This window comes from Camelus dromedarius, chromosome 16, assembly GCF_036321535.1.
Source record: "Camelus dromedarius isolate mCamDro1 chromosome 16, mCamDro1.pat, whole genome shotgun sequence".
NCBI lineage: Eukaryota > Metazoa > Chordata > Mammalia > Artiodactyla > Camelidae > Camelus > Camelus dromedarius.
In genome coordinates this window covers 58,047,051-58,059,623 of record NC_087451.1, presented here as the reverse complement: position 1 = coordinate 58,059,623, position 12,573 = coordinate 58,047,051, and the positions used below count along the sequence as shown (strand labels likewise).

At 42.3% G+C, this 12,573-nt stretch overlaps 1 protein-coding gene across 3 annotated transcripts in view; it reads right to left on the bottom strand.

Moving 5' to 3' along the window:
• The window catches only part of UTP18 (UTP18 small subunit processome component), a 37,648-nt gene extending 28,860 nt beyond the window's left edge, over nucleotides 1-8,788 (bottom strand). The window contains exons 1-5 of one of the 3 annotated variants that reach the window (XM_031469601.2): nucleotides 8,729-8,788; nucleotides 8,149-8,174; nucleotides 5,244-5,356; nucleotides 4,409-4,507; nucleotides 2,035-2,102 (exon numbers count right to left, since the gene is read on the bottom strand). In XM_031469601.2, coding sequence (XP_031325461.2) covers nucleotides 2,035-2,102; nucleotides 4,409-4,507; nucleotides 5,244-5,356; nucleotides 8,149-8,174; nucleotides 8,729-8,756 — 334 coding nt within the window. In that variant the 5' untranslated portion in view covers nucleotides 8,757-8,788. Of the gene's footprint in view, nucleotides 1-2,034; nucleotides 2,103-4,408; nucleotides 4,508-5,243; nucleotides 5,357-6,973; nucleotides 7,641-8,148; nucleotides 8,367-8,728 lie in introns of those variants that run through there. The other 2 variants (XM_064496102.1, XM_064496103.1) reach the window with 2 other exon arrangements.
• Between the last annotated feature and the right edge of the window lie 3,785 nt (nucleotides 8,789-12,573).

Below are 12,573 nucleotides of genomic sequence, written 5' to 3'. Positions count from 1 at the left end.
AGCATTATAATTATGTTTAAAGGGGAAGTACTTCTCTTTTTAAAGATACTCAGTGTAGTATTTATAGGTAAAAATACCAACATGTTGGAGTTAACTGTGAAGCGGGGTGGTAGTCACCACCCTGCTGTAAGTACACCCTGGACAAGTCGCTTCGAGTTTTTTGAACCTGACTCCCCTCATCTGTACGATTAAGGTATTAGACTTGAGGGGAAGGGTGTAGCTCAAGTCGCAGAGTGCATGCTTAGCATGCACAAGGTCCTGGGTTCAACCCCCAGCCCCTCCTCTAAAAAGAAATAAACCTAATTACCTCCCCCTAAAAATAAATAAAATTAGGTATTAGACTTGATATCCCAGATAGTAACAGACTGGCTCACTGTTGACCTAATCCATTTCCTTTTTCTCCTGGGCACAAAGACAAACTATATTTCTTGGTATTCCATGCAGTTAGTGTGGCCTCGTGACTGAGTTCTGGCCAATAAACGCAGGTGAAACTATCATGCACCACCACCAGGACAGGCCAGTGAAGACCTCCCTTGGTGAGCCCCTCTGTCTTCTCCTGTAGTCACATCTCGGGCAACTGTGGACAACCCAGCCTGAAGAGGGCAGAACCTTTGTGAACCTGGGTCCCTGACACAGAGCATCATCCTCCCACCACTCCAATTTTATGGTTACTCACAGAAAAAAAAAATTATCCTGGGATCTAAGGTTTTCTGCTTCAACAACAAGCATAAACCTATCTTTAATTAAACAGATCTAAAATATTGTTGTTCTATGAATGCAGTATTCTAAAATGAATAATAAAATTATATTTCATCTAGGAGAGCAAATTGGTGACCAAGGTTTGAAAATTGTGTCAAGTAAAAACAGGTTAAAAAACAAGAAATTATTAATATACTAAAAAATGAACTTGGAAAGACATTTCTCAAATAACAAACAGTTTATATGAAAGAGAGGTAAGATTATACCTCTTCAAAAGGTAGGACTACAGAATGTAGGGAGATTAAATTTCAAAACAGTAAAAAAAAAAATTAGAACAATTAGTTCTTAAAGTAAAGAGGAGAAGGGGAAGAGATACTTCAATAAAGAGTACAATATTATTTGAAATATTTACGCAGAAGCTAAATTATCATGTGACAGATGTTGCAGAAGAGGTTCTTGCAGTGTCAGGCCACAGCACGAAGAGTCCCTCAACCTCTAAAAGTATCTGGTTAGAAACCAGAAAGTAAAGTTCTACCTAATAACAAATTGAGTTTTCTAACAGAATTCTATAAAACAACTGGCTCCTCGTAAGGGCTTCCTGTACTTGAACACCATGAGGACTGACAGTGGTAGGGATAAAGGAGGGAGAGGTAATGGTGGAAATCAAACAGAAGTTCATCAGGTATCAACGGTGCTAAGAAAGGAGCTCCTTCATTACATGGGAAGATATACTCTAGAGTTCCTCAAGAATCTCAAGGTCAATTCCAAGTCTAAAATTTGTAACTCCAAGCACTCAAATCAGATCTTGGCCAAATCATCCATATTTAAAATATCTAAAGTCAAAGATCTAAAAAGCAGAAAACAGTTTTGGAATAAGACAAACTTAAAATCTAGAGTTTAAAGACAGGTTTTTATAAAGTGAGTAATCATCTTGGTCTGACGTGACATATACTCCTTTGAAAGACATTCCATTTCCTAGAGGACAGCTACATTAGCTGCCATGTATGTCTTCAGAAGGGGCTCTGAATCAAGAAATACTACTACTATTCATTTTTACTTAATCCTATGCCATAATGCAACATAGTTCTGTTAAGAAAAAAAAATCATAAAATTCATCCATTATTGTCTTTACAGTGGATAATATGGTATTAAAAGCCTTACAGTATTGTGAAAGGGCTTCCCACAAATGAATGGTAGACTATAAAACCAGACATTAAAAAAAAAAAAAAGACATATTTCAAACACTAGGTATCAATGAGCCTCGTAAGAAAGCTCAAATTCACAACAGAACAGGAATAAGGATCTATTTACCAACTTAAAAGTGTCAACACTCACCATCTGAAGATGTTTTCCGTTTATTGGTCTCTGCCCAGGCAGGTACACCCCCCATGGCATGCTGGAATCTAAGCAAAGACATTAAAAAAAAATTTTTTTTTTGTAGTAACCACTGTATTTTCAGAGAGCTTGATACATTTAAAGAGTACAGGACAGATCACCCTCAAAAGTATGTACAGAATCTCTTTCAAAAAAGTTATTATCTTTGAGAACAGAAAAGTTACTCACACAAGGTAGTTCCAAATTCCCTGTCATGAACTTCTAACCATTGAAACTAGCCCTGCATACATATTTGTTGTTAATTATTTACATCTAGTTATATACCTGCCTTATTTGTGTATATCAACACACCAGATCTTGGCACTGTAAAGAAACCTCTTTGTAATTATACATCAGTGCTATAGCACACAGAGTACACAACAGAACACTACAACATGTCTGAAAGAAAATGACTAGATGAGTAAAAGACACAGAACTTCACCATATATCCTTTGAATATGTGGGAGCATTTCACCCCAGAAAAAGTAACCTTCAGGAGAAGTATGACAGTTAGGTTCCACAGGGCTGGCCTATGGAAGAGCGCCAACAGTCATTTTCACTGTTTAACACAGAAATACAGACAAGTCCACCAAACTAAGACCACTAGCTGTAACTAACTAGAAAGCTGAACAAAATATACGAAACTATTCTCAGAAACTGGACAACAGGCAACACAGGACTATGATTCATAAAAGAAAGGAAATAAGGTGAGCCCTGCCATCACTGGGACTTTCCCCTCAAGGAGTTCCAAGCACCCCTCAAGGTACTGGGAATTGAACCCAAGACCTCGTGCACGGTAAGCATGTGCTCCACCACTGAGCTATAACACTCCCCAACCCAAGGCAATTTTATAAGACCCTGACAGAAACAAAGGAGAAAAAGATCAGACTTGAAAGAGGGTGAGACAACAGGAATTTGAGGGACAGTCAACTGCAGAGAGAAAGAGCTCCAGAAATCTGTATAGGGGTCCACGGACACTTCTGCAGAATACTAAGCTGCACTCTTACGGGATGAAATTCCATGAGATCAAGTGAAGAACTACTAGGGAGCTGTAAGTTGCACAGAATCTAACCTCAGACACTTGAGTTCAACCTGTCAGAAGGAAGGTCCTTACTGAACACTCAGGGCATTCAGAAGAGATCCCAGAAAGGTCATACCCTAATAATGGGGTTAAACCAACCTAAAATAAATGCTACTCTAGAAGAAAGCTAAAAATAAATCTTGAAAAGATCAAACTGATCTCTGAATCAATTAACTGCCTGCCAAGACAAAGTTCAACACCAAAAGCAAAAAACAAAATCAACACTGAACAACATTCACGCTGCCCAGAATCCAATCAAAATTACTAGATATGCAGAGAAGTGGAAAAACATGAGCCATAACCAGAAGAAAAAGCAGCCAATAGAAACACAGAAGTGACAGACCTTACAGAATTAGCACACAAGGACTTTAAAATAGCTAATACAAATACTCAAAGGAAGTACGAACATAAGAAATAATAAAAGGAAAATAAGAACTAAACAAAACAAAAGATCTAGTTGGAAAGATTTCCTAAAGCTAGAAGATATCTGAAATAATAAGTGCACTAAATGGGTTCAACAGATTCAAAAGACTACATATTATATTATTGTATTTAAATAGCATTCTGGAAAAGGCAAATCTGTAAGAACGGAAAACACATCAGTTGTTGTCAGGGGCTAAAGGGGTTAGAAGATGAGAAGGGCTGACTACCACAGGGTATAAGAAAACATTTTGGGTGAAGGCAATGTTCTATGTCTTGATCCCGTGTGTTAACTGTCCTGGTGCTTACATGACTGTATGTGCTGAACAAAACTCACTGACTGATACTTCAAAAGGGTGAATTTCACTGTATGTAAACTATACCTCAACGAACCTTCTTTAAAAATGCAAGAAATATAAAAAATATTCTCAATACAAACAAAAATAAAAATAATTTAAAATAATTTTAAAGATTTGTAAGTCTGAATTAAAAGTATCAATATAAAATCATTATTTTGAAATATGTATTTCCCAGCTCTGTTCAACTAAAAGAGCCTAGAAGTTGTGGAATAGAGATGGTTTACCAAATGCCAATGAACAAGTAAGTAAAAAAGTGTTATTGATTATATTTGGATGGTGGGATTACAAGTTTTTTCCCAAAAATTTTTTATACATCCTTCCCAATACTAAAATGTAATCATGTTTCCAAATGCACTTAATGTTTCAGTGGAAACCTGACTACCCAAGAAGCTGTTACGGCCAAAGATTGAGCAAATCAAAATAAGCTACTGGTTACAAATACCTCTTGTTAAAACAAATGGAAAAGGACACTTACTCTTCTTTAAGTCTCTTTTGTAGCTCGTCTTTTGAAAGTTTACTTTCAGTAGCATTTTTCATCATATCTTTCCGAAAACGATTGTTCATCATGTCAATCCTATAAAAAACAGAACAGCATGCTTTAAATGACTTTTAAAGATTCAACATAAAACTTGTTGCCTTTCATATTTTGAGCAAACAACAAAATAAAGTGAACAGATACCTTTCCTTGGGAAGGTAAACTGGTAAAACCTCAGGTTCAGCCTGGCCGTCTTTACCAAGAACCTTAAAATTGCTCTTTGAGTAACTCTACCTCAAAGAAACTTTCTTAAATAATTTAAAAAGTGGGAAAAAGTTTATGCATGAAGATCCTCAATACCAATTTACTAAAAAGAAAAATAAGACGCTTGCAATACAATACATTCTCCTCTATTAAAGTACACACTGTGCAGGCTGGCTAACTTTTTTTTTTTAGCCTTTTCTCAATTTCAGACACTGTGTTAAGAGGTCTACATATACTATTTCATTTCATCTTGAGATCCTTGATATAGCTACTGTATTTCCATCTTACAAACAAGAAAAGGTAGGTTCTAAACTTGCCCAGGGTGTAGGAACTAGCCAAATTAGGTGGCAAACTCACGTCTGACCCCAGACACTGTGCTCACAGCTTTTCTATACAGCGTAAGAGAGAGATGTATGCCAACATGGCAACAATGGTTGGGACTATGAATAACTTTTCCAGTATTCTTCAAATCTTCACATAATCATATATTCAAAAAAAGAATTTTCTTAAAACTACAAAATCACTTTTAAAGTATCCGGAGAGATTCCAAGAAAAAACTTAGGCAACCTACATCTCCTCGTCTTCATCTTCTTCATCCAGCCAAACTGGCTTCTTTTGAGGTGGAAAATCATCTTTTGCTTCATTCTCCACTTCTGAGTCACCTGAGTCTTCCCGTACTTGAACCTAGGGAAGACAAAATGCCCACAAGCACTGAGTTTCTCATACCCCGTGGTGGCAGACACACACCTTGTAGTTATTATACGGCTTGCAGCATGCTTTGTTTTCATAGCCCTCTGAGGAAACAATGGGATTCAATGCTAACACAGCAAATGCTGGAGACGGAAAAGAAAAGTAAATTAAAGAACGGCACTACATGCTGGACAGGGAAGGGAAGATGGAACTGCCAAGGAGGGAAAGTCAACTTGCTGAAAAGAAAAGACCAAGTAAGACAAGAACAACAAGAGGTAAGCTGACGCGGGGGGGGGGGGGGGGGGCCCACAGGAAAAATCACAGAACTACAGAAATCATGGGACCAGAGACAGACTGGCATCAAATACAAAATAACATGACTGTCATAATTAAATCGTATTTCACATACTTAAAATATCTCTTCTCCACTTTTCTAAACTGTTCTTGACCCCCTACCTCCTTAAGAAACTACACAATCAAAACTGAATCCAGACCACAGAATACCCCCTGACAGAACTGGACCTTGAGTGAAGTCAACTTAACCTTTCCCAGAACTATACAACAGAAATGTCCAAATGATTTCTATTTGCTCCACTACTGGCCTATAAGCCCAACAAACCCCACCTCACTTAGACTGGCTTTTTTCCTGACTAGGAAACTTGTCACACAGTTCAGCGTTTTTCCAGTCGTATTTCTCTCTCCCAATTAAATTCTGCAACCTCTCCCATAAGCACCCAAAGGTAGTCTTGCAATCAAATGATACTTCGGTAAATATTCACTTACCAAACTGAATATTCTCAGTAAGGCTATGCTTGGCAACCCTACGAAAAATTTCACAGGCCATACCTCTACACAAACTTATCTCCCTTTCTCAAATGCCTTTTTTTTTTCTCTTCAGCCCTTCACTAACAAACTTGAACTTTATCTTCTGCCTCTGCTATTAGAACATAACCTCCAAAACGGCAGGGATTTTTTCAGTTTTCATCCATTGCTGTTTCTTCTCTAGTGCCTAGAACAATGCCTGGAATTCCCCATCGTGGAAGAAAATCCAAGTATAAGAAAGAAAAAAGGGAGCAAAAAAATTATAATCAATCACGCAGGGATTTCATTGCCAGGAATGAAATCTGGCACTAAGAAGGCTCACAAATATTTGTTGAACACAGTCGTTCTCAAAAGCTAGCCAGTCAACTACTTTAAGAGACTGTTAAAACAGACTCCCAGGCCCGTGCCCACGAATTCTGATTCCACAAACCAAGTAGAACCCCTGAATCACGGCAAGGTTTTGAGGCAGGCAACTGAACGACCAAAAGGGAAGAAACACTGAGCCTGGAGAGAAGACTGTGAGGCTGAGCCACGAAAAGATGCTCACAACTACATTTCGGTAAATAAATATGTTGAGCGCCTGCTGCATACGAGGCTTAGCCGCTCCCTCGGGGGCGGAGAAAGGCGCGGCCTCCACCCTCCGGAGACTTTCGACCTGGCACCCCTCGACTCCCCCGTTCCCCGCTCTCTCCCACCTGAGCGCTCCAGGGCGCCGCAGGTCGCCCGGGCTCCGCCCCGGAGGCTCGCCGCCCACCTGGCACCCAGTCCGCACGCCGCGACCTCCCTCACCCGCGGGCCCTGCAGACGCCGCAGCAGCGCGTCCTCGTCTTCCTCGACGTCGCCGAAGACCAGCTCCTCCAGACACCGCTCCACAGCCGGCTTGTCCTCCTCCAGCGTCAGGCGGTTCCGCTGCCGGAGCCGTCTCTCCTCCTCCGCCGCTACTGCCATCGCAGCGGCCGCTGCCCGCCATGGGGCCGGTGGTTTCCGCTGGGACGAAAGAGCAGACTTTCGGGCCCGCCCGCCTGGCCCCACTCCGGCTCTCCGGTCCAGCTTCGTTTGGGTCTTCCGGGCTGGTCTCGCTCTGGCTCGTCGGTCCAGTCTCATTCGGCTCCTCCGATCCGGCGGCATCTCTCGGCTTGAGAAGGAACGCAAGCGCTCACGTGGAACCTCACTGCGCGTGCGCCGAAGCCCTGGCTTTCCACCGCGTAGGAGGCCGCAGGAGGCTGGAAGGAGCCTGCGCAGCCTATGAGCCGGATACCGGCACTCGCTCCCTGCGTAATGCCCACTCCCCTCACGAGCCTCTCCCCGTGTGGGAGTTCCTCCGGCAGGACCAATACTCCGGGTGGTTCTTCCTGACCCCTTAACCACTCGACTTACACGAGACCCAGTTGCCTTTTCTCCACCCCCTTCGTCTTGGTACGGCCCTTGGAGTACGGAGCCTGCAGAGGGTCCCACGCTGGAAACAGATAGGAGGGTAAGTAGGGAAGTGGGCCAATCGGGGCGCGGGTCACGGCGCAGGCGCGCTGGGGAGGGAGGGCTATGCTAATGTTGTTGATATCCTGGGGCCACCCGAGTTAAAGCGGGGAAATCCGGGGCTGCCGCAGCCGCCACCGGTCTGGGCCCAGCTGGGGCCCCCGTGTAATCGCCGTAGTCCCGAGGCGCCTGCCCCCAGCTCGGGGAGGGGGCGCCGCGGGCCCGGGGAGCACGGACAACCCCTACCCATGAGGCCCTGATGGAAAACACAAAGTATCTGGCGAGAGCCGAGCGCGGCAGCTGCTTTGTGTGCCAGGTGGCGGGGTGGCGCCTGCAGCTCCCCGACCCCAGGAACCCCTGCAGCTCCCTGACCCCGCTCCCAGGCCTGCTTCTCCACCCCACGCCCCCTCAATCTCCGGAATCACCCCCCCGGCAACCGTTAAGCGATTTGGAAGTTCTCCTCCTCCCACCCTCCTCAGTCCCCGACTCACCGGGATTCTCGCTGCCCCTCCGCTTTCTGAAAGAAAAATTTTAGAAGAAAGTTTTTCTCTGCGTCCTGCCCTCCCCACACCCCCAGCTCTGGCTGCGGTGGAAAGGCTGGATTTAAGACTTCCTTTTTTGGCCGCCCAGGGTTGGGGAGTGGAGTCCTCGCCTCTCCCAAGGGGGCAGAGTTTTGGTGCTTTGCAGGGGAAGGCGCCTATCCGCTGTGGGGCGACTGCCGCGAGGCGTTTCGCACGTGGAGGTGGAAAAATGGAAAGGGGGCGGGGTGGGCACGTGTGGGAGGGAGAGGTGGGAGTGGTGGTTGGGAGGCAGCAGCCAGGGCTGCCTATTTAAAAGGACTGTAAGGCGGTGGGTTTTATGACTTTTGCTTTCGCTTTTATGAAATAAGAATCTGGACATTTCAGAATCGGAAGAGACATTAGAGGTCACCCAAAGCGGCCGTCCCCTCTACAACCTCTCTGACAAGTGGTAGGTAGCCTGGCCTCTGCCTAAACCCCTGCAAATACTGAGCGCTCACTGCTGCCCAAGGAAGCCCTTTCTGTTTAGCCATTGTGATTGTTGTTTGCCTACCTTTATTGGACTCTTCCGTCTCATTCATGTCGTTGTTCAGTTGATTCCCTTTTTTCTTCTCAAATTTTCTCTCACATCCTCCTCACCCATCCACCGCTCATTGGCCTATATTTTGTGTGCCAGGAAAGAACAGCAGGGAAGTGGAGGAAGGACGATTTAAGAGACAGTGAGGGCCAGCTGAAAACTTTGCTGGGTCACTTCAAATGTGCTGGCTTCTATGTCTGAGGATGGTTGATATTTTTCTACAGGAAGCTTGGGAATTAAGGTCTGGGGATTTCATGGCTGTCTTTTTGAAGTTAGAAATTTCAGTATTATCTCTGTAGTACTCCTGTCTCAAAGCACATTTCTTGTTTCTTGAATCAGTCTGCTTGAGGATGCCTGAAATTGTCTCCTGGAGATTGTACTGAAGCTGTTAGAAGCACCTCCTGGTAGGGGGATGATCAGAAGAACTGCACTACCTCCCCCTCCCCCCCACTTTTGACCTATGTTTTTCTGACTAGCTGGACTTCCTTCTCAGTGCCCCTCCTTTGCAATGTTTTCATTTATTTCTCTTTTTTCTTTCAGCTTTTTTGTGAAAGTTGAAATTTTTGCAACACTTTATATTTAGAGTTTGCAGTATTTTTCATGCTCCTTACATTACTGTGCACCTATAGTTATCACTCGGTAGTGGAGATAATTCAGTCCTTTTGTTACTTAGTGTTTTTCCAATGTTCTCCTTCATTTGGTGAGCTATGGTGCTTCCAAAAGTAATTTTATTTGGCATAGGAATCTTGGGGGCACATGTTTTCCTCTTCCTAATATGGTGAAGTGGGAGTCAAGACAAAGCAGATAAAATGTGGAAGTGATGAATCTGGTATAAAAGCCAGAGAACCAATTTCATTTCAAACCCCCAGCCCCCTATTTAAAATGTTAGAACACAGACATTTTTTTCTCCCCCACCTTTTATCACTTAGAGACTGTTGCTCTGCTCTGATGTGCTTACACTGTGCTTTTTGTTTGTTTGTTTACCTCAACACCAATGAGTGTTTAGAAAGAAAATAGCTGTCTTTTTTCGCACCACCTTCTTCTCTGAATAACAAGTAGCTTCTATTTACATAGAACCCCATACTCCAGGCTTCTGGGTGCCTTGCAAATTATAGCAGAAACTGTCTTGAATAAGTATCTGTTTATAAGTACCTTATGTTGGACCATATTTTTTAACTTCTCCAATTTTTAATTTTATACAAACTTTGACATACGATATTTTCTGTAAATCTAGTCACTAAAGTTTAACATGGGAATGAATACTAGGTACTGGTAAAACTTAATAGAGCTGTGTGGTTGTCTTGACAGTTTTATTTAATGTTTAGTTCCAAATCCCTGCTCCCTTTAAACATGAACTGTCATGACTTAAGTTGACTGACTTTGGAGACTTTTGCACTCTAAACATACTAGACAGGAATGACTGGTTTTATTTTTAAAGAAGACACTATTACATACTTTTATGGCCAGTTATATGTCGACCTGATTAGTGTCTAAACCTTAGATGTTCAGATGCTTTGAATCCTCAGTTACGTTGGAAATTAAAATAAAACAATTTAAATTGTTTTAAACATAACATAGTAGTCAAAGGAAGGTAAAACTATAGCTTAAAAGTGAAAACAACATATTAATGTCATAAATACTAAACCACTAGGTTACTAAAAGCCAAGAATGCTCAGTGCTTTGAGTGACCACATCCTAAATTAGACAAGTCACTCTTCTTTTGGCTGCTCCTTGTTTCTGTTTTTATCTTTAAAATGTTCGGTAAATAAGATTTAACTTTTTCACAATTAAAATGTTAAGGTAAGCCATTTAAAATATACCATTAGTTTCAGGGTTTCAAATCCAAAAGAAAGATTAAAACATCAAGATAAAAGACGAGAAGAGACTTATAATTACTTAAAACAAGCTAAGATATGCTTCCTAACACTAGGGGATTCTCGACCATCAAAGGCTACTTTTAACTTTATACAAGAACTCTTTTCTGTTCGTGGAGTATTTCAAGCTCTTGTATCCCCAGTGTTTTCACACAGGCTCCTCCTTCTGCCTGGAGGGATCTCCCTCCAGACTTCACCTTGCTACCTGTTACTTACGGGTCAGTCTTAATAGAGCACTTTCCCTACTATGACTGAACCCCAGTCTAAGCTGGCCCCTCTCTGCCTTCCCAGTATATTCTTTTAAATCTTATGATATATTTGTAATTACACTCATCACATAGTTTAATGATTTTCCATTAATTAGTGTATTTCCTTGATGCATCTTCTCCACCAGACTGGGAACTTCAAGAGATCAAAGACCACGTGTGTCTAGCTTAACACCGTGTTCGTACAAGTTAGCACTGTGACTGACGTAGGGTAGAGACATAAAAGCTGTATTTTGCTAAGGAATGATCACGCGTTTATTGACTTTTTACTCTAAGACAGGTATTGTACTAGCCATAATTCTGCAGTGAAGAAAACAGACCATCCTTTTGGTTTTTCATAAGTGCATTGTCTTCCCTCTGTCCATCTGTTTGTCCCTCCCTCCCTCCTTCCTCCTTTCCTTCCTTCCTTCTTTCCTCCCTTCCCAGTTTTCCATGAGTCAGGTGATTTTTGTCAACAGGCTTTCTTCTTTAAGCCTCAAGATGATGTCTAGAACACAAATAAACTCTAATTCAGGAGGAGAGCTTGTGATCTCCACCCCTATCCTATCTGAGCTCAGTCTTCCATCAGTCTTCTTCATACCCATGCATGCCCACCATTTGTTTCTCTCACTTCAGCCGTGGCCCTCTCTGTAATTCACCTCGTGTGTTTAATCCGGTCCCACTCCCTGAAGCACTTCGACTCCATTTATCAGCCAGTATACTGTTTCCTTCCCCTCAGCTACGTGCCCCCACCCCGACACTCCTGATTTAGCTCTGCCAACCCCTCCGCGTCGTAAACCGCGCAGAGCCCAACTTCATCTGTTGGTTCAGGATCAGTTACCAGGTGAAGGTCAATCTTGAAGCTTTTCCTTTTTATTGTGGGTGTCTCTAAAATGCATCACTGGAAATATTTCTTTTACTGCTGTTTCTTTGACACAGAAACCTCTCCTTGCTGTAAATTCAAATTCTTTTCTCTAACACTTACTAGTTGGCTAATTTTATCGATTCACCAACTCTCTTGAGCCTTAATTTTTTTTTTCTTCCCTATAAGCGGGGTGCTGGGTATAAATGGAAGAACCCAGTACTCTCTGGGACACAGCAGGTCCTCAGTAACAGTGGTTTGTTTCCACCTCCAAACGTCTCTTCACTTGGTCCTTCTGTGACCTCTCTCTTTGCTTTCATCCTTCCATTTCTCATCTCCCATTTCCACCATATCTCATTTAGAGCAAATTTTAACCATTATCTCAAACTTCTTCGTGAAAAATGAAAGAATATTTTTAATCACCCTTGTCTTTCTTCATTTCAACTTCCATCTGTTTGACTGATTTCTGCTTCAGCTCTGTACTTCTCTGACTCTTTCCCTTAACAATTCTCAAATTTTATTATCTTTTTTCTCCAGCTCATACTTTTCACTACCTCCCACATTCCCTGTCTCTGGTCCTCTAAATCAACCCCTTCTTGTTCCATGATTTACTACAGTCATTTCATAGCCTTCTTACACCATCTAGTCAAAATCCTCGCAATGCTCCTTGAAAGTATCTCTCTTTCCTCATTTATCCTTTTGCAATTCTTTTTCAAGTTCACTCATCTTTAATTCATCCCCATCATTCATTTGCTTGTGCCCAGATCACTGTACCTCTTTGCCTACTTAATCATTTCACCTTTTCGTGTTTCCTTCTTCCGTTGTTACATTCGTCATCTT